Source organism: Balaenoptera ricei, chromosome 15, assembly GCF_028023285.1.
Source record: "Balaenoptera ricei isolate mBalRic1 chromosome 15, mBalRic1.hap2, whole genome shotgun sequence".
Lineage (NCBI taxonomy): Eukaryota > Metazoa > Chordata > Mammalia > Artiodactyla > Balaenopteridae > Balaenoptera > Balaenoptera ricei.
Genome location: NC_082653.1, coordinates 79,364,658 through 79,391,437, shown reverse-complemented (window position 1 = coordinate 79,391,437; position 26,780 = coordinate 79,364,658). Strand labels below are relative to the sequence as shown.

At 52.1% G+C, this 26,780-nt stretch overlaps 1 protein-coding gene across 5 annotated transcripts in view; it reads left to right on the top strand.

Annotated features, from left to right (window-relative positions):
- Positions 1-2,891, top strand: part of CLIP2 (CAP-Gly domain containing linker protein 2) — a 77,314-nt gene extending 74,423 nt beyond the window's left edge. For all 5 annotated transcript variants that reach the window (XM_059896338.1, XM_059896337.1, XM_059896334.1 and 2 more), the window contains one exon: positions 808-2,891. In XM_059896338.1, the coding sequence (XP_059752321.1) occupies positions 808-819 (12 nt within the window). In that variant the 3' untranslated portion in view covers positions 820-2,891. The remainder of the gene's footprint in view (positions 1-807) is intronic.
- Positions 2,892-26,780: the final 23,889 nt, after the last annotated feature.

Here is a 26,780-nt window from a genome sequence, read left to right as displayed (position 1 = left end):
GTCTTTGCTGTGTTGTGTTTTAAGCGGGTGCCTGGTGGTCTCCACCCCACAGTTAGCCACTGGTATTCACCCACAGTGTTAGAGAGCCCACCTGGGGCCCAGGTGCTAGCCCGATTAGGCTCTGTCCCTGGCTCGCTGTGTGACCTTTGGGCCAGTGAGGCTGGAGCACAGGAAGGAAGGCTTGTCCTTCCAACTTGGCCAGTGGGGCCACGGCCGCAGGCGCTCATGTAGAGACAGGAGAACCCTGGCCACAGCATGTGCCGAGGGCCTGGCCCTGTGGGTGAGAAGCAGAGAGAGAGATGGGTGCGGGGAGGAGGGGACCCTGCACAGGACCTGAGAGCAGGGTGGAGGCACGGAGCTGTAGTGGGACGTGGTGGGGTTGTGTCTGCAGAGGAGCTGCCTGTACCAGGCACCCTGGGAGTTGATGTCCAGACCTTGTGCGGCTTTGTCCTGCAAGGCACATGGGGGTCATCCTGGTTTACAGACGCGAAAACTGAGGCTTGGGGTCTCAGCGCCAGTTTTCCTTTCCTCGGATCCAGCCTCCGTGCAGGCCCTCAGAGCTGTCTGTAAAACCCACCTGCTCTCGCCTCTTCCCCTCAATTCTCATAAACTGCTCCCACCCTGCCTCCTGTCTCACCATGCCCCAAACACACAGCAAAGAGACTGCTCCTTCCTCAGGGCCTTTGCACATGCTGTACCCTTTACATGGCCCAGGTGGGTTTCCTCCCCCAGCCCCACCCCACCCCCTCTGCCGCTTGTCCCTATGCCCACTGAGACACTTGCTGACCAAGCCCTTTCTCTCTCCAGGACAAGCACTGACCCTGAGGGACACTGTGGAACTGCCCAGTCCACACCAGAGCCCCTCCAGCCTGCCCCAGCGGCGCCACCTCCAGGCAGGGGCCAGGACTGTCGCTTTGGAGAAGAGAACAGTGTAACAATAACGTACCCACCGCCGCGGACAATCCCCCACCCCGACCCCCCTGCCGGACCAGGAGGCTTCCTCAAGCACGACCTTCCACAGAAGGCGGTACAGCCCCGGCCTGGCCCCCGGGACCTTCAGCCTGGACGCCCTGGACACCATGGACACCCCGGCAGTTTCTGGAGTTGGTTTGGGGAGGCCGAGGTGATCCGGCCAGGCCCCCTCCCCAGAAGGAGCTGCCCTGAGGACCATCTTGGCCCTCTGGGCACGTCCCTGCCCTCCCTTTCTTCCCCTTCTTCTCCTGGGTCCCTCTCGGACCCCAGAGCCATTGTCCCGGGAAGGGGCCAGAGGAGGGCTCCAGCTTCTCCTTCAGGCACCACGGAGGGAAGTCCAGCCCTTAGGAGCCAGGTGGGGGACCCCCTTTTCTGCTTCCAGGCCAAGGCAGTCCCCAGGGCTTCTTGTCCCCGCATACTGAGCCTCTTTCATGCAGTGGTACAAGTTCCCTTCAGCCCGTCTGCCCAGTGAGGCCCCAGGTTCAAAGTGCTGGGAGGCGAGGCCCTTCGTTCCCACCCTGACCCCAACGCACACACAGCTCTGAGCTGCTGGCCGGAGGGTAGTCACCAAGGCCAGGAGCCACAGTATTAGGAAAGTCTGGAAGCCCCTCTCCTTCCTGCACCCCCTACCCCCAGTGACCTGGCTTGGAGGTGGGGCAGGGCGGCCCCAGGGGGGCCCAGGACTAGGGCTCTGGGTATGTTTTGACTGGTCAGTAATATGCTGTCCCCTGGTTGACTTGATGTTCCGAAACCGGGCCTGCCACCTGCAGATTCACCCATGCAGACCCCGACATATACACCCACTGACCCTTGGCACACACACACTCAGAGGGGTCACGCGTGCACATGTGCCGTGTAGGTAGGACTTTGGCAGTCAGCCACACTCAGACCTGTGGACGCTCACCCTCGGGTTCCAGGACCAAGCCCCAGGCCTGGCAGGGCCGTGACCGCACAAGTTGCAAATGCTCCTGAGACCTCACCGTGCACATACAAAGCCGGGTACACATGGGTGAGCCTTCAAGGGGGCGTGGCCACACACGCACAGGAGCACACATCCCAACAGCCCCCTTTCAGTGGTACAAGGCATCTGCCTTGGGCTTTTTAAGCCCTGTCTTCTGTAGCCAAGAAAGGAGCCCGAGGATGATTGGGACAAGAAAAATCTCCCTGCCTCCCCCGCTTCCTCTCAAGCCCTGCCAAGTTACTCCAGCCTCATGCGTGGTGGGGAAAGACAGCGTCTGCCCAAAGCCCCCACTTTTAGAGCTGGAGGGCCCACGGGTGACTGCCTTGTACCCTGTGGCGTCTCCGTGGAGGGCCTGCCCCTCCTCCCCCAGCTCAGGGTGAGTGCTCACAGGGGCCTCTCCCACTAGGGGCTAGAGGGGGGGGTCTGATGGCCCATCACAGCGTTCCTGAATTGCCCCAGGACAGGTATGCAGTTGGTGCCCTGGCAGCAGCCCAGGTAGCCTCTGAGTGCTCCTGGGTACAGGTGGGTGGTGGTCACGTCCCTGCCCCAAAGCAGCCCATCCTGGGGGTGGCCAGTTAGTCCCATTGGCCCCCGCCCCTCTCCCCGTTGGCTTTCGGTAGCTCTTGCATGCGGTTTTATTAACAACGGTCTAGAAGCAACGCTGTAGTGGCTTAACCCAGAGTCAAATTCTACTCTTTCCAGCAAAATCAGGCAGCCGCCCTGCCCACTGGAGATTAGTCTACTAACAGCCAAAAGCCCACACCGGGAGGGGCTGAGCCCCCAGGGCGGGCTGGCAGGTGGCAAGCGCTTTCCCTGTGAGCATCTGCGCCTGCCCAGTGTGCGCTCAGCCATGCCCCCTCCCCAAGTCTTCCCGCACCCTTCCCTTCCCCAAAGTGGAATTGTTGAAGTGTGGCGAGTCCGTGCTCGAGACAATAAAGCTTGTGACCGAGGTCCAGGACCCCTGCAGTTTCTGCTTCTCTCTGTGGGTTCCCTGGGCTCCCCCATCCTCTCTCAGCTCACTGGCACCCTGGTGCCAGGAGTGTGTCTTGATCCTGTGCCTGGTGGACTGCCAGCTAATTCTTACTCAGGTGTGAATGGCTGATGAGAGCCTCAGAGGGCCTGGTGTGGCTGCCATGTCCGAGGAGAGGGAGCTCAGCAAGAACAGGCAGAGAACCAGAGATGGGGGGCAGCAGTAGAGGCCAGGCAAGGTTGCCAGAGAGGTCTGGGGGGCTGGATTTGAATCTGTTGGAGGTATAAGTGGGCCCACACGGAACAATGGAAAATACAAAATAGTGTGTACAAAATAGTGATGGATCAGCTAACGCAAATTCGATGCGTTCGGTGAGAGCACTTAAGACTTCAGTGAGCTAATCCTGTCTCCTGCAGCAAGACGTCATGGATCAAATGGTCAACGTTTTGCAAGCTTTATGGTCATTTTGCAGGCTGTGCAGTTGAGGGTCCTCCCCCCCCTCCCCCCATGGAGACTGAACAAGGCTCTCGAGGTTAACAGCTGAATGTACCCAGAAGCTTTGTGCTCTCTCTCAGGCACTGTATCAGCAGAGTCCTGGAGGAAGCAGTGGGACCGTGCGAGGGGGAATAAGAGTTTAAGGAGGGGCTGTGCGCGCAGGTGTGGACAGGGCAAAGGAAACCTATGAGGGTCTCTACTACCCCCCCACCCCCCGCCGCTCTTGCCAGCCCCTCCCATTGGCTGGACATAAGCAGAAGCCAAGGCAAGGGAGCCTATTGGAGGCCGTAGAGGTCAGCTCCTGGGGCACAGCCAGGATGGAGAGGGGGGTGCACAGTAGGTCTGGAGGTGGGGACAGATCTGGGATAGATTGAAACAGCAGCCAATTCTTAGGTTTCTGCCGCCTCAAATATCAATGGTCTCTATCTTTCCAGAACTCATCAGCCCAGTATTCTGAAATTCAGAGAGCTTCTGCAAAGATCCTTTCCTCTGAGGCTTACCAAACACCGCTGTGACTTATTGGTTTTTTTTTTTCCGTTTTACCCAAGGCACCGTGTTAGGCCAGTCACCCACCAGGCGATGGCGCTTAGTGGGTCACCCTCCCCGAGGTAAAGCGTTTCCGGGACCAGTTTAACCTTCGGTGGGAACTCCACGCTGGGGGCTCGTGGTCGGAGAAGAGAGAGACCCCCCCCACCCGCTCATGGCTCCCAGGCCAGCAGTCGACGTAACCCTGTGTTAGCTGCCGTGAAGGAGAGGTTGCTGGGGGCGGGGGCAGGGAGGAAGGAAGTGTGGGCAGGCAGGGACTGTCAAGGGGAGGGCCAGGGGCCTGGTGTCTCTGGCCCTTACAGCCGCGGGGCTGAGGGTGCATGCGACCTGAGGCCAGATGGAGAAGGAGGGCTTGAATCTCATGGAAGGAGCTTCCTGAGTCCTTATCTGTCCAGAGCTTGGCATCCAGGAGGTGCGGGATGAAAGGAGGACACCTGAAGGAGGGATGAGGGCGGCCGTCCGCCAGGGGTGAAGTGGTGACAACAGCCTGCCACAGAGAGTCCTTCTCACGGGGGCTCAAAGCCTGGGGGGCAGGAAGCCCAGGGGTGGGGACTCAGGGAGGTGTGTGCAAAGTCAAAGACCTGGAGGGCAGCCTTGAGCCCTTCAGAGCTGTACCCCTTGGGGGGGCGTCTCTGACAGCATCACCCTGGGAAGAGCTCAGGCACTGGACGTCCTTGGGGTCCAGCCCAGCCCGCCACCCTCTGGCTGTGGGCCAGGCCCATTTCTCCGCTTCCCTGAGCCTCAGTTTCTTCATCTGTAAAATGGAGAAAATAAAACTGGTCTCGTGCACCGTGGGGTCTAAATGAGACCGTGAGAAGCCTTTAGGTTACGGGCTACACCTGGTGGTTTTCTTCACTCTCCCAGCCTAGCAGGGAAGTTGCCCTTTCTCCATCTGCAGGCCCCTGGGAGCCCTCACCCCCAGCTTGGTGGACCCCTGGACAGTCCAGTTTAGAGGCAGCAAGCTTGCTCCCCCCAGGGCTGGGTGTGGGGTATGGGTGGCAGGGGGCAGGAGCCTGCCACTCTGGACAGAGGGTGTCTCGACACCACCCCGGGTCGATTTTTTTTTTTTTTTTTTTTTTTGGCTGCACCACGCGGCATGCAGGACCTTAGTTCCCCAAGCGGGAATCGAACCCGGGCCCCCTGCAGTGGAAGCGCAGAGTCGTAACCACTGGCCCGCCAGGGAAGTCCCCTTGACTTTCCTAACTTTTAAGTGTTGAGATAATGTCAGCCATACAGAAGAACTGCGGATAGAATTCCCACACACCCTTCACCAGCTTCCTCTCGAGTAAACCTCTTGTCCAACCACAGGACGATGATCCAAATTAGAACACTGACACTGGTAGGGTACTGTGGGCTCAAGTACAGACCTTATTTGGATTTCACCAGTTTTTCCTCTAAATATCCCTTTTCTGGTCCGGGATCCCATCCGGATCCCACAGGGCATGGATTCGTCATCCAGTCTGTAGTTTAGCGGACTTTCCTGGTCTTTCACGACCTTGACACATTTGAAGAGCGTGCAACAGCTATCTTGCACAATGTCCCCCAGTTTGGTTTGTCTGGTGTTTTCTCATGATTAGATGGAGCCCCGAGGTGATGTGCCCTCTCGGTGCACCATAGCGGGGGTACCTGATTTCAGTCAACCTGGGTTATTACTGATGATGATTAACCTTGATCGCTTGGTTAAGGTGGTGTGTGCTCGTGTTACCGACCAGGGTTCTTGGCCTGCCCCAATCAATAGAAATTGACTAGAGGCCAGACAAGAAATTTGGGCAAGGCTTTACTGGGGCCCCTGCTGCAGCAGTGGACAGTGAGAACAAACAACAGGTTCCCTTGGTTGCTCACTCCCTGAGGGGTGCGAGCTTGTTTCTTATATGGGGTAAGAGTAGGGGTGTGTCCAGGGGTTGGGCCGGAGGGTTGGCTTAGGAGTTTTGTCCACCCCTTAGGTGATGTTGTGTGCAGGGGCCATGTGCAGTACCCTGCTTTTGCTCTACACGCCCTGTTTTTGCTCCAGCCTTTTCAAAAGTGGCGGTTGGGTTTTTTTGGTCTCTTTGTATCTTTTGGGTCCAGAATTTGCCCCAGCTGCACATGCACGCAGTTATTTTTAGTCCCATACAGTTTCTTTGTGTTTTGTTGCTCAAGGAGAGGTGTGTCCAGGTGCAAGCATTGCAGCACTGCAGCAAAGGGTCCCAGGTCCCAGCAAAGTGTCCCATGTCCCAGCCTGTCTCACTAGGATTCTCCACTGTCAAATTACTCTTTTTTTCCGTTTCTAATCGTAACTATTTTGGAGGATATACTTTGGGATTATGCAAATGTCCCATTTCTCCTTAAACTTTCACCACTGATTTTTGCATCTGTCCACGGAGCTTGCCTGCTGTAATTATTACTATGATATTCTAGTAGTGGTTTTCTAGTTCTCTCATTCTGTCTTCATTTATTAACTGGAATTGTTCTGTAAGAGAGAGTTGTTTCTTCTCCCCCATTTATTTATCTATGTATTTATTTCGCTATGGACTCAGAGATATTTATTCCATACTTTGGGTTATTATCCAATACGATTGTTATTTACTTTGTTGTTCAGGTTGTCCTAGCCCTGACCATCGGGAGTGCCTTCAGTTGGCTCCCCTGTCCCTTTTTGTTTTGTTTTGGTTTGGTTTGGTTTTTTGGTTTTTTTTTTGGCCACACCTCGCAGCATGTGGGATCTTAGTTCCCCGACCAGGGATCAAAACCATGCCCCCTGCATTGGAAGGTGAAGTCTTAACCATTTAACCACCGGGGAAGTCCCATCCCCTGTCCCTTTGATGTGCCCTCATCCTTTTGTTTTTTGAGTACTTCCATACTTTCTACAGTACACTCCAAACTCATTTTGTATTTTTCCTGCCTCAGCCCTGGAATCAGCCACTGAGATAAGAATCTAAAGCACAAGCAACCAAAGGGGAAAAAAATAGATCAATTGAATTTCATCAAAATTTAGACCTTTTTTTGCCTCAGAGGATATCCACCAAAGGTGAGAAAAAATGTTTGCAAATCATTTACCTGCTAAGGGTCTAGTATCCAGAATACATAAGGAACTCATTCAACTCAACAATAAAAAGATAAATACCTCAATTTAAATTAGGCATAAGGGGACTTCCCTGGTGGCACAGTGGTTAAGAATCCATCTGCCAATGCAGGGGACGTGGGTTCGAGCCCTGGTCCGGGAAGATCCCACATGCCGTGGAGCAACTAAGCCCGTGCACCACAACTACAGAACCTGCACTCTAGAGCCCATGAGCCACAACTACTGAGCCCGGGTGCCACAACTACTGAAACCCACACGCCTAGAGCCCGTGCTTGGCAACAAAGAAAAGCCACTGCAATGAGAAGCCCGCGCACCGCAATGAAGAGTAGCTCCGCACACAGCAACGAAGACCCAACACAGCCAAAAATAAATTAATCAATTTTTAAAAATAAAATAAAATTAGGCAAAAGATCTGAATACACATTTTTCCAGAGCAGATGGACAAATGGCCAAGAAACACATGAAAAGATGCTCATTGGGAAATGCAAATCAAAACTTCAATGAGGGGACTTCCCTGGTGGCACAGTGGCTAAGAATCCACCTGCCAGTTCAGGGGACACGGGTTCGATCCCTGGTCCGGGAAGATCCCACATGCCGAGGAGCTACTAAGCCCTCGAGCCACAACTACTGAGCCTGCGCTCTAGAGCCTGCGAGCCACAACTACTGAGCCCTCAAGCCACAACTGCTGAGCCCGTGAGCCTACAGCCCATGCTGCACAACAAGAGAAGCCACTGCAATGAGAAGCCCGCGCACCACAACGAAGAGTAGCCCCCACTCGCTGCAACTAGAGAAAGCCCGCGCTCAGCAACGAAGACCCAATGCAGCCAAAATTAAATTAAATTAAATTAAATTAATAAATAAAACTTCAATCAGAGGGGAATTCTCTCGCAGTCCAGTGGTTAGGACTCGGTGCTCACTGCCGTGGCCTGGGTTCAATCCCTGTTCAGGGAACTAAGATCTTGTAACGGGGTGGCACTAACCCCCGCCCTCCCAAAAAAACCACTTCAGTGAGATACCACTTCACACCCACTAGGAGGGCTACAATTAAAAGGCAGACGGTAACAAGTGCTGACAAGCTTGTGGAGAAACTGGAATTCTACATTGCTGGTGGGACTGTAAAATGGTGCAGCCACGTGGGAAAATAGCTTGACAGTTCCTCAGAATGTTAACCATAGACTTACCATATGACCCAGCAATTTAACTCCTAGGTTTATACCCAAGATAAATTTTAAAATGTCCACACCAAAACCTGTGCACAAATGTTCACAGCAGCATTCTTCACAATAGCCCCAAAGTGAAAACAGCACAAATGCCCATCAGCTTTTGACTAGGTAAACAAAATGTGGTAGATCCACATAATGGAGTATTTTTCCACCATAAAAAAGAATAAAATACTGATATATGCTACCAGGTGGATAAACCTCCAAATCGTGATGCTAAGCAAAAGAAGCCAGTCATAAAAAGTCACATACCCTATGATTCCATTTATATGAAATATCCAGAATAAATTCATAGAGATGGAAAGCAGATTGCTGGTTGCCAAGGTCTGATGGGAAGAGGCAGTGGGGAGGAAACTGCTTAAGGGAGGTAGGGTTTGACTTTGGTGTGATGGAAATTTTTTGAAACTAGATAGAAGTGCTGGTTGTTGGACTTCCCTGGTGGTCCAGGAGTAAGAATCCACCTTCCAATGCAGGGGACGCGGGTTTGATCCCTGGTCGGGGAACTAAGATCCCACATGCTGCAGGGCAACTAAGCCCACACGCCACAACTACTGAGCCCTCGTGCTGCAACTAGAGAGAAGTCCACGCGCTGCCATGAAGATCCCGTGTGCCACAACTAAGACCCGACGCAGCCAAATAAATAAATATTTTTTAAAAAGCAACATCTTAAAAAAAAAGTCTATTAATTTTTTACAGTAAAGACAAGGTTAAATATAATAAAAAAAGAAAGTAGGGAAAGGTCTCATACCCTGGAGGGCAGGGCCTGGCACACATGCAGTGGGGTCTGGTGAGGGGGAAACTTGTCCATTTCTTTTATGGAAACTTGTCCGTAACTACTGAGCCCGCGCACTCTAGAGCCCACGTGCCACAGCGAAAGATTCCCGCCTGCCCCAACGAAGATCCCACGTGCCAGCAACGAAGATCCCACGTGCCGCAACTAAGACCCAACATGGCCAAATAAATAAGTAAATTTTTTGTTTAAAAAGTGCTGGTTGTATAACGTCATGAAAATACTGAATGCCACTAAGTGATCATTTAATCATTTAAAATGATTAATTTTATGTGATATAATTTTCACCTCAGTAAATTACTTTTTAAAAAAGAAAAGAAATTTTACATTATGATAATTGCCATGTTTCCACATGTGTACCAGTAAGATTGTGGGAGGAGTGTGATTTGTTCATATTAACACCAAACTGTATTGGTAATCTTTGTTCAGCCGTGATGTGTGAACTTTTTTATTTGTTCAGCTAATTTCAGAGAAAAAAATTGCCAAGAACCTGAGCAGGCTTAAGAACTGGACAGTCTGGTTTTGTATTCCAGCTCAACCACTTCCCAGGTTTATGACCTGCACCAGACCCCTAAACCTCCCCGAGCCTCTGTTTTCCCATCTCCAGTATGGCAGGGATAGTGGAATACATCTTATGGGATTGTTGTGACAATCAAATGTGACATCCCCTCCCCCCAACACAGGGTCTGTCTCCTGGGGGGTGCTGGTCTCAGGAACTGGGATTTCTCTTGTCCCACTTTACTCAGAATGTTAACCATAGACTTCCCCTCTTTACTCCGACTTCCTGGGGAAACATCAGTCAGACCAGCTAGGCCAATTGGGAGGTCTTGGCCATCTCCTCCTGAGGGAACTGGGGGTGAAGCTGGAGGGTGGGTGAAATACACAGCCCTGGATCCACGGGGACCCATCTGGCAAGCCAAGCCTGTGATGCTCCCCATTCACCACCAGGTGTCACCCTCGGCCATCTCACCTCTGCGTATCAATCCACCGTGGATGGATGGGGAAGGGGAGACTGAGGCCCAGAAGACACACGGCCACGTTCACAAGCCAGAACCAGATGGGGACCCAGATGTCCCAGTGCGTGACCCTAGCGCTCTCTGCCCCTGTGGCTTCCCAGTCTTGCTTCCGGCCTCTATGTGAGTATCTATCTGGGACCGAGGCCAGCTGGGGGTGGATATTCATTCCATCACCAGGACCCTGCAGACCAGGACCTGACCCATCTCCCTCCTCCCATCACGGTGGCCTCCCCAACCTGCAGGACCTCGGGTCTTGATGCACCCCTCCTAACTCTAGGCTCTACCCACCTCCATGGAGATGCCTCCTAGACCTAGAATCTCTGTCCTAAACGTTTTCTTCATGTCCCCCTTGCCAACCCCAACTCTGGGTACTTTTTCTGGTCCCCCTCCTACTCCCCAAGAGTGGCTGAAAAATGTCTTAAGACAGAAGTTTGGGGCCCAGTGTAAATTTAGGAGACAATATGGGATAGAGCAAGTAACCAGGAGACCGAGTTCTAGAGTCTTCTCTGGAAACTTGGGCAAAGTTTTCTGCTCTTTTGCTCGGGTGTCCCAGCAGAGGGAAGGACCTGCTGCCTCCAGGGCTGCCCCAACGCCCATCTAGGTGCCCCTTACAGCCTCCTTCTCCCAGTCACAGTGACCACCACCCCCCCCCCCCCGACCCACATAGACAACTTTGCCTCCAATTTCCCAGAAGCCTTGAGCCTGAAATTTACCAGGAACATCTTCATTATTCCCCTCGCTAGGTGTGCATCTCTGGACTTCATTGCGTTTGTCACTTTCTATCCTTCATTTCTCAGTCCTGCGTGGACCTCCCCCAGGTACCCTGTCCCCCTTCTCACAACTCAGCCCTCAGATCCTGGCTCAAACCCCATAGCCTCAGAGAAACCATTCCAAGTGACCAGACACACACACACATAACCCCTGTTTTTCTCCCCTTGCACGCTCCCCACCCCCTCATGGCACAGACCACAGTCTGAACTTGTGTACCACCTGTCTCTCCCAGGGGCAAGCACCGTGTGGGGCTCACCCCATATCCCTCACAATTAGCCCAGTGCCTGACACAGAGTAGTTGCTCAATAAACAGTTGTCAGATGGATCTATCCCCACCCGACACACACACCTAAATCTTCAGCCTTGCTTTCCTCTTGGCCATCTTCCTTGAACTCCAAACATTCCCAGGTTTGCCCTCCATTCTAAAAAATATAGCCCTTTATGGGTCTCCGAAATGTCCTCATTTACTTGTAATCTGAGTTTATTTTCTGTATCTGTAAACTTCTCCAAGTTTTTTTGCTGTTGTTTCCTTTAAAATGGTTTCTCTCCTAGTCCTCTTTCAAGTTTTCTTCTTGTTTAGAAGGTAAACAGCACTGTCTTCATTCTCAAAGTCACTTCTTCATCCAGGGTCCCGTCCTCTTGAAAATCTCTCTTTATCTCGTGGGTGGTCGTCTGCATCTTCTTAAACTCTTACATCTTTACCTTTCCTAGGTTTAATCTTTTAATCTCAGACTTTAGGCTTTGATCTTCAATCTTCAATCACATTCATTTTGTCACTTTATTTTATCATCATTTTAAACCTCTTAACTTTCCTCTCTCATTAAGGGTAATTTTAAGCCCGATTTCCTGGGTTTTCATTTTCATTTTGCATTGGCTGATTACAACTTTGTGTTATATATACACATTTACATTTTAAAGTTGTCATCTCATTGGTCCTAGTCTTTGATTTCTGTCATCTTAAATTTTTTTCATTATTTCAAATAATTCTCTACTCTAAGTCTTGGCTGGCTTTTGATTTTCTCAGTTTAAAATCATTGTTTTTCTCAGGGATTACGTCATCTTCATCTTCCAGGCATTCAATCTTCACTAAACCCTGTGCAACTGGTGTTCTAGGATTGCCATCAGCTCTTTTTGAAAGGTGAGCAGATGAGACCCAAGGAGGATAAACAGTTGCTGGAGGTCACACTGCCAGTGAATGGCAGGAGGGATGGCGAGCCCAATGTGGCTGGGTCCAGGCTCCCACTCTCTGCTTCCCCTTCTCCTGGCCCCTGCCTCCGCTTCACCCCAGGAGCCCCCCTGGCCCTCTGCAGAGATCCCGTGCCTCATTCCCCTGGCTGTCCCTGTAGGCCCCCTCAGGTAGCCCCATAGATCTCCCCACCCGTTCACTGCTGCTTTTTCCAAATACTTCATTCCAAGAAACTAGAGAGGCTCACTAGCCTCTCTGTGCAAAGGTCACCTTGATTTACTGAAGCACATGGTTGCCTAGAATCTCATGCCACCCAGGCTTTCACTAAGGACCTGCATGTTTTAGAATCCGTGGTCTCTGACACCCACAGCTACTGGAGTCAGGGCAGGTTCTGCCAGGAGGATGCCACAGACCTAGAGGCCGTGCTGGGCAGGAGGTCCTGCCCATGTGCACTGGTCTCCAATGGGAACTGATGCTGGGGTCCTGGTAGCTGGTGATGGAGGACAGGAGAGGGTCTACACCAGGAACCTGGCCCAGCTTTACACCAGGCTGCCCCGACACATTCATTTCCTGGATGGTCCAGTCCTGTTCTCTGAAAGGCTGTGTGAAAGCCAGGCCGTCATGTTGCACAACGCCAGGGGATGCTTTTCACGTAGTGCCGCGCAGGGATGCTGTGTGAGGATCCTCCTGATGGGCCGAGGGTCAGGGAGCAGCTGGCTCTTACAGAGTTTATCCCAAACAGAGATCACCTTTGGGGTCACACAGGGGCTCCTGACTCAGGCCAGCCAGTTAGGTTACCTCCTCACCCCCAGCCCTTTCCTGCCAGGACCACCACAGGTCACCAGGATCCCCTAGAATGTCCATCCCTTAGGCTTGTCTCACCTCCTTCCCACACTTCACCCCCAGCTATAAAGAACAGAAGTGTAGCAGACAGTTAAAAGAAAACAAAAAAGCACTTCCCCGGTGGTTCAGTGGTTGGGACTCCACGCTTCCAAGGGGGGCAGTGCATGGGTTCGACTCCTGCTACCCTGGTGGGGAACTAGGATCCTGCATGCCACACGGTGTTGCCAAAAAAAAAAAAAAGGAATATATCTGTTAAAAGGTGCCAGGCAAAACAATGCATACTGTAGAATCCCGTTTGTATACGAAATAAAACAGGCAACAGTAATCTATGCTGTTGGAAGTCAGGGTATGACTAGCAGGAAGTATGGGGGTACTTCTGGGGGCCTGGAAGATTCTATTTCGTCACCTACATGCTGGTTACATGCAAGTGTTCAGTTTATGAAATCCAACATGCTGTACACTTGTGGCATGTGTCCTTTTCTGTATGCAATACCTCAATAAAAAGTTTTTTAAAAAGCAAAAAAAGATGCATTCTCCTGCAGGCAGAGGATATAGCTTTCCCTGGGCCTGGACCAGGTCTGACCTGCCCTCTGATTATCGCATTAAGAGGGCTCAGACCCACCATCCCAGGTCACGACTCTGGGAGATGCTCCGGGCTTTTAGACACTTTTAGGTAACGATCCATTTCTGCAAGTCACCCCAGTGAGTTTGGGGCCTGATTTAGAGCCAGGAACCACAGGACTCACACCCACACATCTACGACATCTTACTGTGTGTTCTTTGTTCTCCTTTCATTTTTTTTTAACAGCTTTCTTGAGATATGATTCACATACCATACAACTCACCCTTTTTTATTTTAATATTTTATTTATTTATTTGGCTGCGCCGGGTCTTAGTTGCAGCACACGAGATCTTCATTGCGGCGTGCGGGATCTTTAGTTGCAGCATGAGGGATTTTTTAGTTGCGACTTGTGGGAATTTTTAGTAGTGGCATGCGGACTCTTAGTTGTGGCATGCGGACTCTAGTTGTGCCATGCAGGATCTAGTTGCCTGACCAGGGATCGAACCCGGGCCCCCAGCATTGGGAACGCAGAGTCTTAATCGCTGGACAACCAGGGAAGTCCCCAACTCACCCATTTAAAGTGCTATTTTTTTGGTATAGTCATGGAATTGTGTAACCATCATCACAATCAATTTTAGAACGTTTTCATCACCCCAAAAAGAAACCCCATGCCCCTTAGCTGTTACCCCCTTAATTTCTCCACCACTCCCAGGAACAACTGTGCTTACCTGGTAATGGCCTGCTTTTGCCTTTTAGATAAAAACGGATCATGTTTCCCTCTGTATATCAGATGCCAAAAATTTCATAGGGAAATTGTGGCTCACCTCTGACAACTACACTAGCCCTCACCTCTGGCTTTATCTTCTTTTCCTGCCATTATTTTCCCTAATTTCCTAACCTGTTTTTGTTTATCTTTGCAAATATAACTTGAAAAACCCACGTTAGGATTTGATTGGGGTGGCATTGAATTTATAAATTAATTGAAGGGAGAATTATCTTCCCATCCATGAATTATTCTCCCATCTGTAAGCATGGTATATCTTTCCATTTATCTAGGTGTTTTTTTGTTTGTTTGTTTGTTTTTGGGCCGCGCCATGCAGGGATCTTAGTTCCCTGGCCAGGGATTGAACCCGTGCCCCCTGCAGTGGAAACGAGGGGTCCTAATCACTGGACCACAAGGGAATTCCCCATATCTAAGTGTTTTTAAAATTTACATCCCAAAGTTAATTTTACAATGTTATCTATTAGGTCTTGAGTAACTTTTATTAAATGTATTCCAAAATACCTTATACTTTGTTTTGGACTATTCAATAAATGATGCTAGGACAATTAGCTGTCCATATGGAGAAAGAATAAAATTAGATTCCCACCTCCTACATAAGCAAAAATCAACTGCAGATGAATTAAAGAACTATGTGTGAAAAGTAAAGTTGTTCAACTTTTAAAAGAAAATGTAGGATAGGGAAGTGTGTTCAACTGGAAACACCCAAAGCAATAGTGGCTTAAGTAAGTTGTCTCTTATTTAAGATCATTTCTATCTCAGGTATAATCACTCTAGAAGTAGGCAACAAAACTAAACTAAACAAAACCAGAAAAACTGTTATGACTGATTCACAGTGATACCAAGAATTAGGCTTCTAACTTTTGCCCTGCCACCTTCAGCATGTTGCTTCCATTCTGAGGTCGCCTCAAAGTCCAAAATGACTGCTGGAGCTCCAACCATCACATCTACATTCTAGATGGCAGAATGAAGAAGGTAAGGAAGGGAAATGTCCCAGAAGTCCCACAAAACACTTTCACTCGTATATCATCGGCCAGATGTCAGTCTAATGGCCACGCCCAGCTGGAAAGAGGACTGGGAAATGTAGTCTTTTAGCTGAGTGGCAGTATGTCCAGCTAAAAACTGGTATTCTGTTACTAAGGCAGAAAGGTAGAATGGATGTTGAAGGCCCCCAACAGAATCAACCATAGTAAGTTTTTCTGAAACAAGATGCAAAAAGCACAAATGTTAAAGGAAAATATTGGCAACTGTGACTAAATTAAAATGTAAAACTTCTAATAAGTAAAATATTTAACTTATTTTAATAAATAAATATTGACAACAAATGAATGTTAACTCTTAGTTTGGGGAAAGATTTGCAGTGCCTATAGCTAAGTGTTTTAAAATTTTACACAAAGAATTGGGATCTATCGTATCTAAAGAATTCCTACAAATCAATAAGAAAAAGGTTAAAACCCAGTACATGAAACTTACCCTCATGCACCTAAAAAAGACCATAAAGGATGTGTTTTGTCTGGGCGGGGGGCGGGTTCCAGACAAACCAGCAATGTTAACACTGAACCCCAGAGTACACGGCGGGAGGCTGAAGAGGTAGCCTTAAGGACCAAGCTGCTGCAATGGGGCAATGTCAGTTAGGATGGGATGACCCAACTGACATGAGTGTTGTGTTGTTGAAAGTGGCTTTAAATTTTCTCTGAAACGAGGTACAGTCGAGATAACTGAATAAATGAAAGAGTAAAGATGCAAACTTTTCCCACAGATGCTTACTTCTGGGGTGTCTCAGCCTTTATAGCTTCAGACACCCCCCTCTTCCCCAGGGCTTCTGCAGCCCCATCCTCCTGGGCTGCTTCTTAAATAGGAGTCAATCCCAGAGAAATAGGAAATTCTGGCTGGCTTTGCTCGAATTCCCCAGGGATTTAAATGCAACTGCTTGGGAGGTGACCCAGGATGACTGTGGAGGGGGTGGGACAGGGAGAAAAGCCAGTAAAGAGTGTATCAGTGAGCAGGTGACTTTGGGGTAACTGGGGCCCGGGACCCTCTGAGATCTGCGCTGGCTTCGTGCCTCAGGATCGTCCCACGGAGCGGGGCCAGCTGGGGTGCTCAGTTTCCAGCTCCTGCCTCTAAATGGTTGAGGGTGCCCCCCTTACCTAGAGCCAGACATCACCCTTAGGCGGAGTCACGGGATGCTGTTTGCAGGTAATGCCAGGTGGGTCAAGGGTATATGGGGAGGACACCAACAGCAAAAGTGTCACAAACAGCATCGTGTCCCCCCGACATTAGGACTGTGGTCCACCACCACCCCTGCCTGCAGGGCCCCTCCCAGTAAATCTGCCACTTCTCTTTCCCATCTTTTCTCCCCCACATTTGGGTCAAGCTGGACAACTCGTTATTCCTGCCGCTTCCTGTGTTGTCTCTGCCTCCTGGGTTGTCCACAGGCTCTTTCCTCCTCCTGATCTGTCCTTGCTCCTCTCCCATCATTGAGGTCCAGCTTAGAAGCTAGTGTGTGTCTCTCCATTCCCCTTCTCTTGCTCTTTCTCTCTCTCTTTCTCTCATCCCCATGGCCTGTTGCCTTCCTCAGAGGATCCATCTAATTGCCTGGTATTTATTCTTGGATGCCCTCTCTCCCCAGCTAGCCTTGGGCTCCTATAGAACAGGGTATGGTCAGATCTGCTTCCTCTGTGGGTCCCAGCGTCTATCACTGGGACCTGCACGTAGCAGATGCTCCACAAAATGCTCAAGAATTCTCATTTTGCAGATGGAGACATGGACTGAAGAAGCAAAGTGACTTACATCCCAAATGCCTTATTGAGCACCAACAGTAAACTCAGCCCCATACACGGAGATCCTGGGGTAGGACTTGTTGGTCAAAAAGAGGAGACAACATGGTCCCTGCCCTCCAGGAGTGTCCAGTCCAGCCGTGGAAAGAGTGACCTGTGTCAGCGCCCGGCGACTGGCGCTCATTTACATGTCCAGCGCACATGGAGTGTCCTGCCATGTGTTGGGAATGCAGGTAGTTGGGGATGGCCAGCCCTGTTTGCTCAGGTCTGTGCTAAGCCATGTGTGGGGCTCAGAGGCAGGAAGCCCAGGAACCAAGGGGATTCCTCCTTGACCTCAGTGAAGCCGTGGTCCATCAAGGAGACCAGAGCATTCTGGGAGAAGAGGACCACCTGGAGGGTCAGGTGTTGGTGGGCAACATGGACAGTAAGGGGTGAAGTAGCTCAGAGAAGTGAGAGATCCAGGAAGACTTCTTGGAGGAAGTGAGTTGGGGCTGAGACAAGGAGAACAAAAAGGAAGGGTTTCCTGGCTGCCCCAACCCTCAGGGACCATGGCCTTGTCTTGCCTCAATTTTCCTTTGGTTGTTTTCCGGTGAGGGCCTTGTCTCCCCAAATTCCCTGGGGGCACATAGAGCTCGGGAGACCCTACGGGGTGAGGTGAAAGGACACTGAAGCCCTGAGTGATGTTGGGCAAATCCCTCCCGTTCTCTGTGTCTCAGTTCCCTCATCTGTTAAATGGGTCCATCCCCCTTATCGCCCTTACAAGTTTGCAGGGAGGAAAAGAGACGATTTGCAGTTTCTGAGCCAGGAGAGGGCAAAGCTCCTTAGAGATCACGTCACCAGCCGCCTCATTTCACAAAGGGGAAACTGAGTCCCGGAGAGGCAGAGGGCCCTCAGTCAGGTTCAGAGAGACCCCATCTGGGACTGAGCTTCCAGGACGATGGCAATGTGCTCCTCACCGGCAAAGTGGGGTTCCTCCCAGAGCAATGGGGTCCCCACTTGGGATGTGTGTGTTGTCTTCTTCTTTGGCACCTTAGAAATGTTAATTGAGGGACATTATGCAAAGAAGCCCAGATTGGAGATGCTCATTTGAATCCCAACAAGGTTCTATATTAAAAATAGCAGGAGGAGGAGGTAGCTTTGGGCTTGGAGGGAGGCAGCCGACCCTGTGCCCCGGGAGGGTCCAGACTCTTGGGCCCCTGGTGGGGCGTCCAGGTCTCAGAGCCTGAGTGTGGTCCACAGCTCTGCCAGCCCGGGGTCCCCACGAGTCCCTTTAGCACACTGGACACCCAAGCAATGATTCTAAGACTCAGATCTGACCCCGTCACTCTTCTGTATATAACTTGCTGAGGCTGTCCGTTGCCCTGAGGATGAAACCTCAGCCCTGCGCTCAAGGCCTGTCGTGTCTGGTCCCTCAGCCTCATCTCCCACCATGTCCTCAGGGCTCCCCGGCGCTCCAGCCAAGGGACCATCCTTTCTGATCAGCCAGCCTCACCCTCACACGAAGCCGTTGCACAGGCCACCCCTGCATCCTGCAAAAGCAGTGTCTCCTCTTTCCCACCAGGACAGCTACGTCATCCTTCAAGCATCGGCAGCTCAAAGGCACCTTCCCGGCGCCTCCAGACCAGGCTGGTTACCTCTGTCTCTGCTCTTCCACAAACTTCTCCTGTAGCGCCTGTTCTTAGAACTGATGTGTCTGTGGGTCTAGCCATCCTGGGCTACATGCACCCCAAGGTCGGGGGCCACATTGGGGACCTCCCCTGGGCCTGGCCGCCCCCCCCAGAGCCAGCCCTTCTGCACAGAGCACGTTGAGGGGGGAGTGTCAGAAATAATCACAGGGCTGCATCCCTGGGCCCCGCCATGTACCCCTCCCTCCAGAGATGGCCGAACTGGCCTGGGTGACTTTGGGTCCCCCACCCCGACCTGTCCTCAAGGACATCAGGGGGAAGGGAGGGGAGTGAGGAGGGAGGCTGGTTATTAATTAAAAAGCAAGTCATGTGCAGGTCCTGCCTCATTCCAATAAAAACCGTCAAGGGTATTAATTACCAGATCTGGTGATAGACGCGGGGTAGGTTTACTCAGGCCGGGTAAGGGTGCTGGTGGTCAGAATGCCAATGAGCGCGCAGCCTCTGTGGCTCGGGGCCTGGGCCAAGGAGGGGCTGGGAGCTGAGGGGCACCTTGGGTGGATGTCGGTAATGAAATAACACCACCGCCAGTTACCTCCTGCCGAGCAGTTCCCGAGTTCCAGGCAGGGCCCACGTGACCGCTTTTATGTGCCTTCCGTCATCTCACTCCCTACAGCCTCATGAGATTGGTCCTATTTTTATCTCCATTTTTCAGCTGGGGACATTTGGGCACAGAGAGGTTTTGTAACTTGACAAGGTCACACAGCTAGCAAGTGGCTGCACGAGGACACCAGTCTGGGTTCTTAACCACAGGGACACGAGGACCTAGACGGGCTGGCTAGCCTCATCAAGCAGGCGGTCATCGCACAGGTGGGGAAACTGAGGCAGGAGAGGGCGTCACTTGCCCAAATCATACTGCACGTTGGTGGAATGGAAACCATGTCCCTGGGTGCTCAGTCCAGGAGTCTCTCTCCTCCTCAGCAGCTAAGTATGTGTGTTGGGGGTTCCCACCAAGAAGGAATAGGGTGGAGGGGCCTCAGGTGGGCCAGGGTTTGGGGCCAAGGCCACCTGCCCTGTCTTGCCACCCTCCACTCCTCCCCACCACCTCCCTCTGCCACCTCCCAGAAGCCTCAGGAGCCCAGCCCGTCTGAACCAACCCAGTACTCCTCTGTGTCAGCCCCAGAAGGCGGTCTCAGCCCAGCACTAGTCCCAGTGGAATTAAAATAGGCCTGACCTAAATACAAGCACAATGCCAGCACTGAAAATACGGCTGTGTCAGCAGAAACTCCAACTGGTAGGAAACCAATGCACTTTGGGATGAACACCCCCCCGCCCCAGAAAGGGGGCCAGGCTGCGTGACCGTGGACACCGACAGTTCCTTGTAACATCCCCGAGTGTGACATAGAGGTGGGCAAGAGAGAAAGACACCTCCCTCCCTCCTGCCGGCCTGGCTGATGGCAAGTTCACAAAGCTGATCAGGCAGCCACAGCACCATGGCTCTCACCCCAGGGAAAATGAGACCCAGAGAGGGGAGGTACCCTAGCCAAGGTTGCACAGCTCGTGGGCAGCAGAGGTCGGGAGACAGGTCTCTGGTTTCTGGGAAGGAGGACAAGCTGGGGGTGAAGGGACCAGTAAATGGGCTCCTGAAACAAAAGTTTGGGCCCATGAGGAGGACCAGCCTGGGGCTGATGCCTCTGACCGGCCTTGGGGTGGGGCCCCAGGCAAGCCCCTAGGGTTCCACGGACTCCCTTTGGTCACCAAAAAGAGCCAGCCCTGCAGGTGTGCACTGATGATGTAGAAGCAGGCAAATGAGCAAACTGTGCTCCCCTTGGCAGGGCCCACCTCCTGGGCCACACAGGGCCCTGCGCTCAGAAGGGCTCCACGCTCAGTTAAATGCTCTGCTGTTGCCATCTTAAAATTCTTAATAGTTCTGTCACTGAATGTGTGTTTTGTAAGTGAAGTCCAACAGGACAAGGAACATGCGTGGGGACAGAGGAGGTTCCTGATACGTACCCGTGTTCTGCGCCACCACAGTCACACAGTGGAGGCAATGACCCTTGGGCATGAAGTTCCAGGGGGCCCATCAAGAGCAGGAGACTTGAAGCAAGTACAAGGGGAGCGTGTCCTACCAGGGGGCTGCCGACAACCTCGAGAAGCCCTGCTTTCTGCTCAAACCGCAACCTGCTTCGAATGCAGAAAAGAAGGCAATGACTTCTAAGAATCACAAAGGACCAAGGAACCCTATCATACCCTTCCTTATCCGTTACTTCCCTGCATTAGCCAACCACTCATGCCGAAAATGACGACATAGAAGGAAATGAATAAGTAGGGCAACTCAGAGTTTCTTTTCCTTTTGGTCCTTTCTTACACATCATAAGCCAGCGGTAGAGGGAGTTGGTTGAATGCATGTGTATGTTAAAGTGAAATTAAAACAGTTGAGTTAGTTTTGTGCCGTGTTTCCACCTATTGGAGTAAGAATGACACACACAGGCGTGTACAAGGCATGATATAAACTGCGTAAACTCGGGGGTTCCACATATGAGTTAAACGCTCTTATAGCTGCATTTAAAGCTGGCCCTGAACAATATAAAGAGGAATGGTAAAGATGAAATGGCACAATGCTAATCACTTTACATTTAAATTTTTCTTTACTTAGAATGACATTAAATAGTAAATTTTGGGGCTTCCCTGGTAGCACAGTGGTTAAGAATCCGCCTGCCAATGCAGGGGACACAGATTCAAGCCCTGGTCCAGGAAGATCCCACATGCCGGGGAGCAACTAAGCCCGTGTGCCACAACTACTGAGCCTGCGCTCTAGAGCCTGCAAGCCACAACTACTGAGCCCGCGTGCCACAACTACTGAAGCCCACGCGTCTAGAGCGTGTGCTCCACAACAAGAGAAGCCATCGTAGTAAGAAGCCTGCGAGCCACAACGGAGAGTAGCCCCCACTCGCTGCAACTAGAGAAAGCCCGTGTGCAGCAACAAAGACCCAACGCAGCCAAAAATAAATAAAATAATTAATTAATTAAAAAATAAATAAATAAATTCTAAAAAAAATAGCAAATTTTTCAAAACACCATGATATGTTGAAAGAGAGACTGCGGAAGAAAGGGAAAGTTTTATATTTTAGTACCTTTAAGGACACATTTTTCTGGCTTGTTGAACAATGAGCACCTGCCCCCCTCACCTACCCCCAACCCCCCATTTTCATTCTGCAGTTCTGTAGCAGGCCCTGGCCCTGGGTCAAGCAGGAAGAGAAGCATGTGTTATGTGGTTTTATTTTTCTTCTTTATTCAAGTCTCCGCAAACCTGATTGAGCAGGGGCAGAGTGCTGCGGGTCCACGGGGGCCCAGAGGAGCAGCTGACCAGCCTGAGATCAGGGATCCCTTCCTGGAGGCAGCGACGTGAGAGCTGGGCCTGGAGAGGTGAACAGAATGCTGGCAGGCAAAGGGGCTTTGAGGATGCCGGGCGGCTACCCACCTTGGCACCTCAGGGCTGAGTGCCCGGCTGGCCCTGGCTCGTGCGTCCACCTGAGCGGCAGCTCCAGGTGGCCTTGCACTGGCCCCAGAGGACCTGTCACAAGGCAAGGTGAAAGACGGTGCCCCAGGGACAGGGGGCCCAGCGCTGCAGATCCAGGGCCTATAGAGGCCTACCCACACCTCATTCAATGAACGAGCATCTCTTACACTTCTTCAGGCAGTCTTCCGGTCGCAGGACATAGAGCAGAAAATGACACAGACCAGAGTCCTGGGTGTGCGGGGACAGCTGGCTGGAAATGACCAAGAGCTTGGGGAGAGATAGTCTCGGCCGTCAGCGGTGACAGGAAGCGCCGGGTCCAGCAGGGCCTTGGGTAGGACAGGCCTGGACCAACAGTATCTCAGAAGAGGACGTTGCTCTCCGGGAGCTTGGGCAGGTGACCCAGATTCCACAGGTGTCGAGGGATACCTCTCAGGAGGGCCCAGCAGGCAGGGGGCTGGTGGCCTCGGAACACATTAGAAAGTGTCTCTGCTTTGGGCAGATGCCATGCTGGGGCGCTAAGCGTGATGGGCTGACCTTGGAAGCAACCTCACACCACTGAGCCCGAGTGAGCTGAGTGTGGCCTGGACTTCAGCCCCGGTCACCTGCCCTCAGCCTGTCCAACCACCCAGGTCTGGCTCAGCAGGTCTAGACATCCAGTGTGTCTGTCCTTGCAGGTGCCTGGCCTGCTTCCCCCATAGGGTCCCTTAGAGCCGAGGGTAGTGGGGGGCACTCATAGCTGGTGCCGTGGAGCCTTACACATGCCAGACACAGCGCTGACCATTCAGATGCACGGACTCATTTACCTCCCACGGCACCTCCTCGAGGTAGACAAGGCCCTCATTCCCATTTGATCAGTGAGGTCACTGATGCACAGAGAGGTGAGGTTATTTGCCCAGAGACACACAGCTAGTGAGGGGCTGTGCTGGGATTTACACTCTTAACCATTAGTCTGAACAACCTCTTTCTCTTTATCTCTTGGTTCCCTTAGGTTCTGGCTTAAGTGATCCCCCTTTTTTTTTTAAATTTTTACTGGACTGTAGTTGATTTACAGTGCTGTGTTAGTTTCAGGTGTACAGCAAAGGATTCAGTTACACATATACATATATCCACTCTTTTTTAGATTCTTTTCCCATATAGGCCATTACAGAGTATTGAGTAGAGTTCCCTGTGCTATACATTAGGTCCTTATTAGTTATCTGTTTTATATATAGTAGTGTGTATATGTCAGTCCCAATCTTCCAATTTATCCTTCTCGCCTAGATGGCCCCTTTTAGACCATTTAGGATGAAGCCCAGGGAAATTCATTAGAACGTTGGATAACTCCTCCCATTTTGAAAAAAACGGAGGCTCAGAGAGGGAAAGGGACTTGCCTGCAGTAGCACAGCAACTCCTGACTCCTTGCTCCAGAGTAAAGCAAACAGTTCCATTCTGTCACCCAAAGGATACTTCCTTTATGAGATCTCAAAATGTCCCTCAGCCTCCGGGGACCTGGGAGGTGAGACCTCGGGGATTGGACAGTTTGTGCTGAGGGGGCAGGTGGGGGCTGAAATCCTATCCACACCAGCTCGCTGGTGCGAGATGGGGCCCTGGGCTGGGGCTGGGGCTGGGGATGCAGAGAAGGAAATTTCAAGGCTGAGACCCTGGTTCCCTGGGTCCAGGTATTCCCCTTGTCTCCTGTACAGCAAGAACACACGTTTACCCACAGCTCTGCCTTCCTCGGGGACCAGAGCTGACGAGTTCTTTGAATGTATTCTTCGGAATTTGCTACCTGGATGGCTTTCCCCTGTCCTGCCTCATCTCAGCAGCCCAGCCCTGAAGGTACAGCTCCTGTACCATGCGACGTCTCCACTTGAACTTCAGATGGACAATTCTCAGTTTGCCCCCTTGCTGTTGAAACCAAGTCCATTTTCTGTGACCTTGGCCCCGAGCACTGACCTCCTTTTTTTAATTCACATTGACGTGGGTTCAACCGAATTAACATCCCTACCTTCGAGGCACTCTCTGGCGAGGGTCCACCCCGGAGTTCTGGGCCGAGGACCTCCTGTGTGAGATGCTCCTCCTGAGGGGCTGGTGGAGAAGGGCAGAGGCAGCTCGGGGGGAGGGGAGGCTGCGGGGGCATCTTCCAGGCAATGGAGTCAGGAGCACGCTGCCTCTTTTATTTATTTTTCAGGCCACAAAAGCACCAGTTAAGTGTGTGTCCAGCCTGACCCTGGCGAGGAGCCCAGGCAGTTCCTCTGGGTCTGACCAGCTCCCAGTCCCCGGAGGATCCCGAGACTGTGCCAGTTGCCTGGGACCCAACAAGTGCCAGGGACCAGAGTCACCTGGGTCACCTGGATTTGGGGGTGGGCTGGCCCTGGGCCAGGGCAGGAAAAGTGGACAGAGAGGGGCATCTGGCCTCAGACCCCCGCTCTGGGCTCGGCCCAGCTTGCCAATTGTGTTGGTCTCAGGCCCTGTTGGTCAGGGGCCCGGGGTGAGGGGACAGAAATAGGCCATCTGTGAGCTTTCCCAGGACTCTGAGGAGTCTGGGCCCATGGCCTCCGTGTGCGCTGGCATTCTCTGCTCATTCATTTATTTTCAGAGCAGGAAAGTGGATTTGAAACGCTCCTTCTGAATGTTTATCCCCGGGGGGTATTGTGGGGCTCATGAATAATGCAGCCCATGGAGGACTGGGGGCCAGCCGGGCTCTGTCCTGTCCAGAAAGGCTCCAAGTCGCCAGAGACGGGCCCAGGGCACATGCCGGCTGTGCCCCTTGCTCCTCGGAGTTTGGGAAGTGTCTCTGAGCCTCTGAGCCTCCGGATATAAAACAGGAGTGTGGAGCCTCGCCCTGCCACCCACAAGGCAGCCTGGAGGGCCAGTCCGTCCTCGCTGCCACCTCGGCCCTCTCCTGGGGCACCGGTGCACTCGCCTATAGCCTCACTCTGATTCTCAGAGCCCACCCATCTTTTATTTATTTATTTATTTATTTATGGCTGTGTTGGGTCTTCATTTCTGTGCGAGGGCTTTCTCTAGTTGCGGCGAGCGGGGGACCACTCTTCATCGCGGAGCGCGGGCCTCTCACGTTGCGGAGCACAGGCTCCAGACGCACAGGCTCAGTAGTTGTGGCTCACGGGCCTAGTTGCTCCGCGGCATGTGGGATCTTCCCAGACCAGGGCTCGAACCCGTGTCCCCTGCACTGGCAGGCAGATTCTCAACCACTGCGCCACCAGGGAAGCCCACACCCATCTTTTCTAACCACGCACTTAATAGCATCAGAGCCGGACGGTTATTCCAGGCTGCTGGAGGACGCAGGCTGAGGGGGCGCCCGGTCCCACCGAGATCCAGGGGGCTCAGCTCGGCCGAGTGGGCTGTTGGGTGGTGGCAGTGGGCACATCTCGTCCCTGTCCTCGGATGATCTGGGTGACCTCCCTTAAAGGGGCTGTTTTTACATCTCATGCAGGATGCAGTTCTTGTTCTTGTTCACACCCTGGGCCTCCAGCTTCACTTCACCTGGGCAGGAAGCGGGGCCTCTGGATGTCAGAAATGTCCCCCGTTCCCCAGGGACTGTGCTCAGGGCAGTGGCCCTGTCCTGCCCCTTAGCCCTCTGCCAAGACCCCTCAGACCACCCCCGAGCTCCTGTGGGACTGAATCGCCAGTCAAACCCAAATTGGGTGTGGAAGGGCCATCCTTTCTGTGCCCCCTCACCTCCCAGGTGGCAGTCACACCACAGCTCTGGAGAGCCCTCTGTTGGTGGGGTGACACCCTGCAGGCTTCTAAATGCTTCCTGCTGAGCCGAAAGCAGGAATGATTTAAGGCAGACACGGGGAGGATCGTTGGGGGTTAAAATGGATCAGCAAATGGCCAAGCAGAAGTTCTTCTGGAGAGGATGGGGTGGGGGACCACATACCCGCTGTGCCCCTCCTATCCCTCACCCCATCCTCAAGGTCTGGGAGGTACTGACCTCATGCTATTCCCTATCATAATATTTACCAACAGTGCTGCAATTGAGCCAGGCAGCTCAGCAATTATAATCATGTTATCATTATTGCTGATAATTCTGATCATAAGCATAAATTATAAACAGGAGCAGGGCCCAGCGGGTAGGCGCAGGGAGGGCATGTAAGGGCAGGGAGACTGGCCTCCCTCCCCACTCACCCACTCCCGCCCCCCTCCTGTTTTCTGGCCAAGGCCAAGTGTCCCCTCTGGAGCCTGGCCCTGGGATACTGGTAGCTGCAGGTGGCCCTTTCCCGCCAGGGTCCCTGGCTGTCCTGGCCACCTCACACCGAGCCCTACTCTGCCTCACAGAAACTATTACGGTGCAATTATTACAAAGACGGTCATTCCAAAGTGATCTTTCAGTTACGCCACAGCTGCAACCATGGAGACGGCCCCAGCGCAATTATATGCCTCTCTCAGTTCTTGAAAGATTCCAGGAGAGGAGAGTCGGAGGAGACAGAGAGCAGGGACGGTGGAGACAAGAGGCGCAAGGAGAGAGAGTCGCAGAGAGCAAGAGAAGTGAGGACCCCCAGAGAAAGAGAGAGACAGAAACACAGAGACAGAGAGAAACAGCAGCCCCTGAGAGAGCTGGGAGAGATAAAGGCTCAGGGAGAGAGAGATGACAGACAGCATCACTTGAAAGATGTAGACAGAGAGACAGACAGATTCAGAGAGAGACGGAGATGATATGGGACAAGGAGAGACAGAGGCCAGGGCA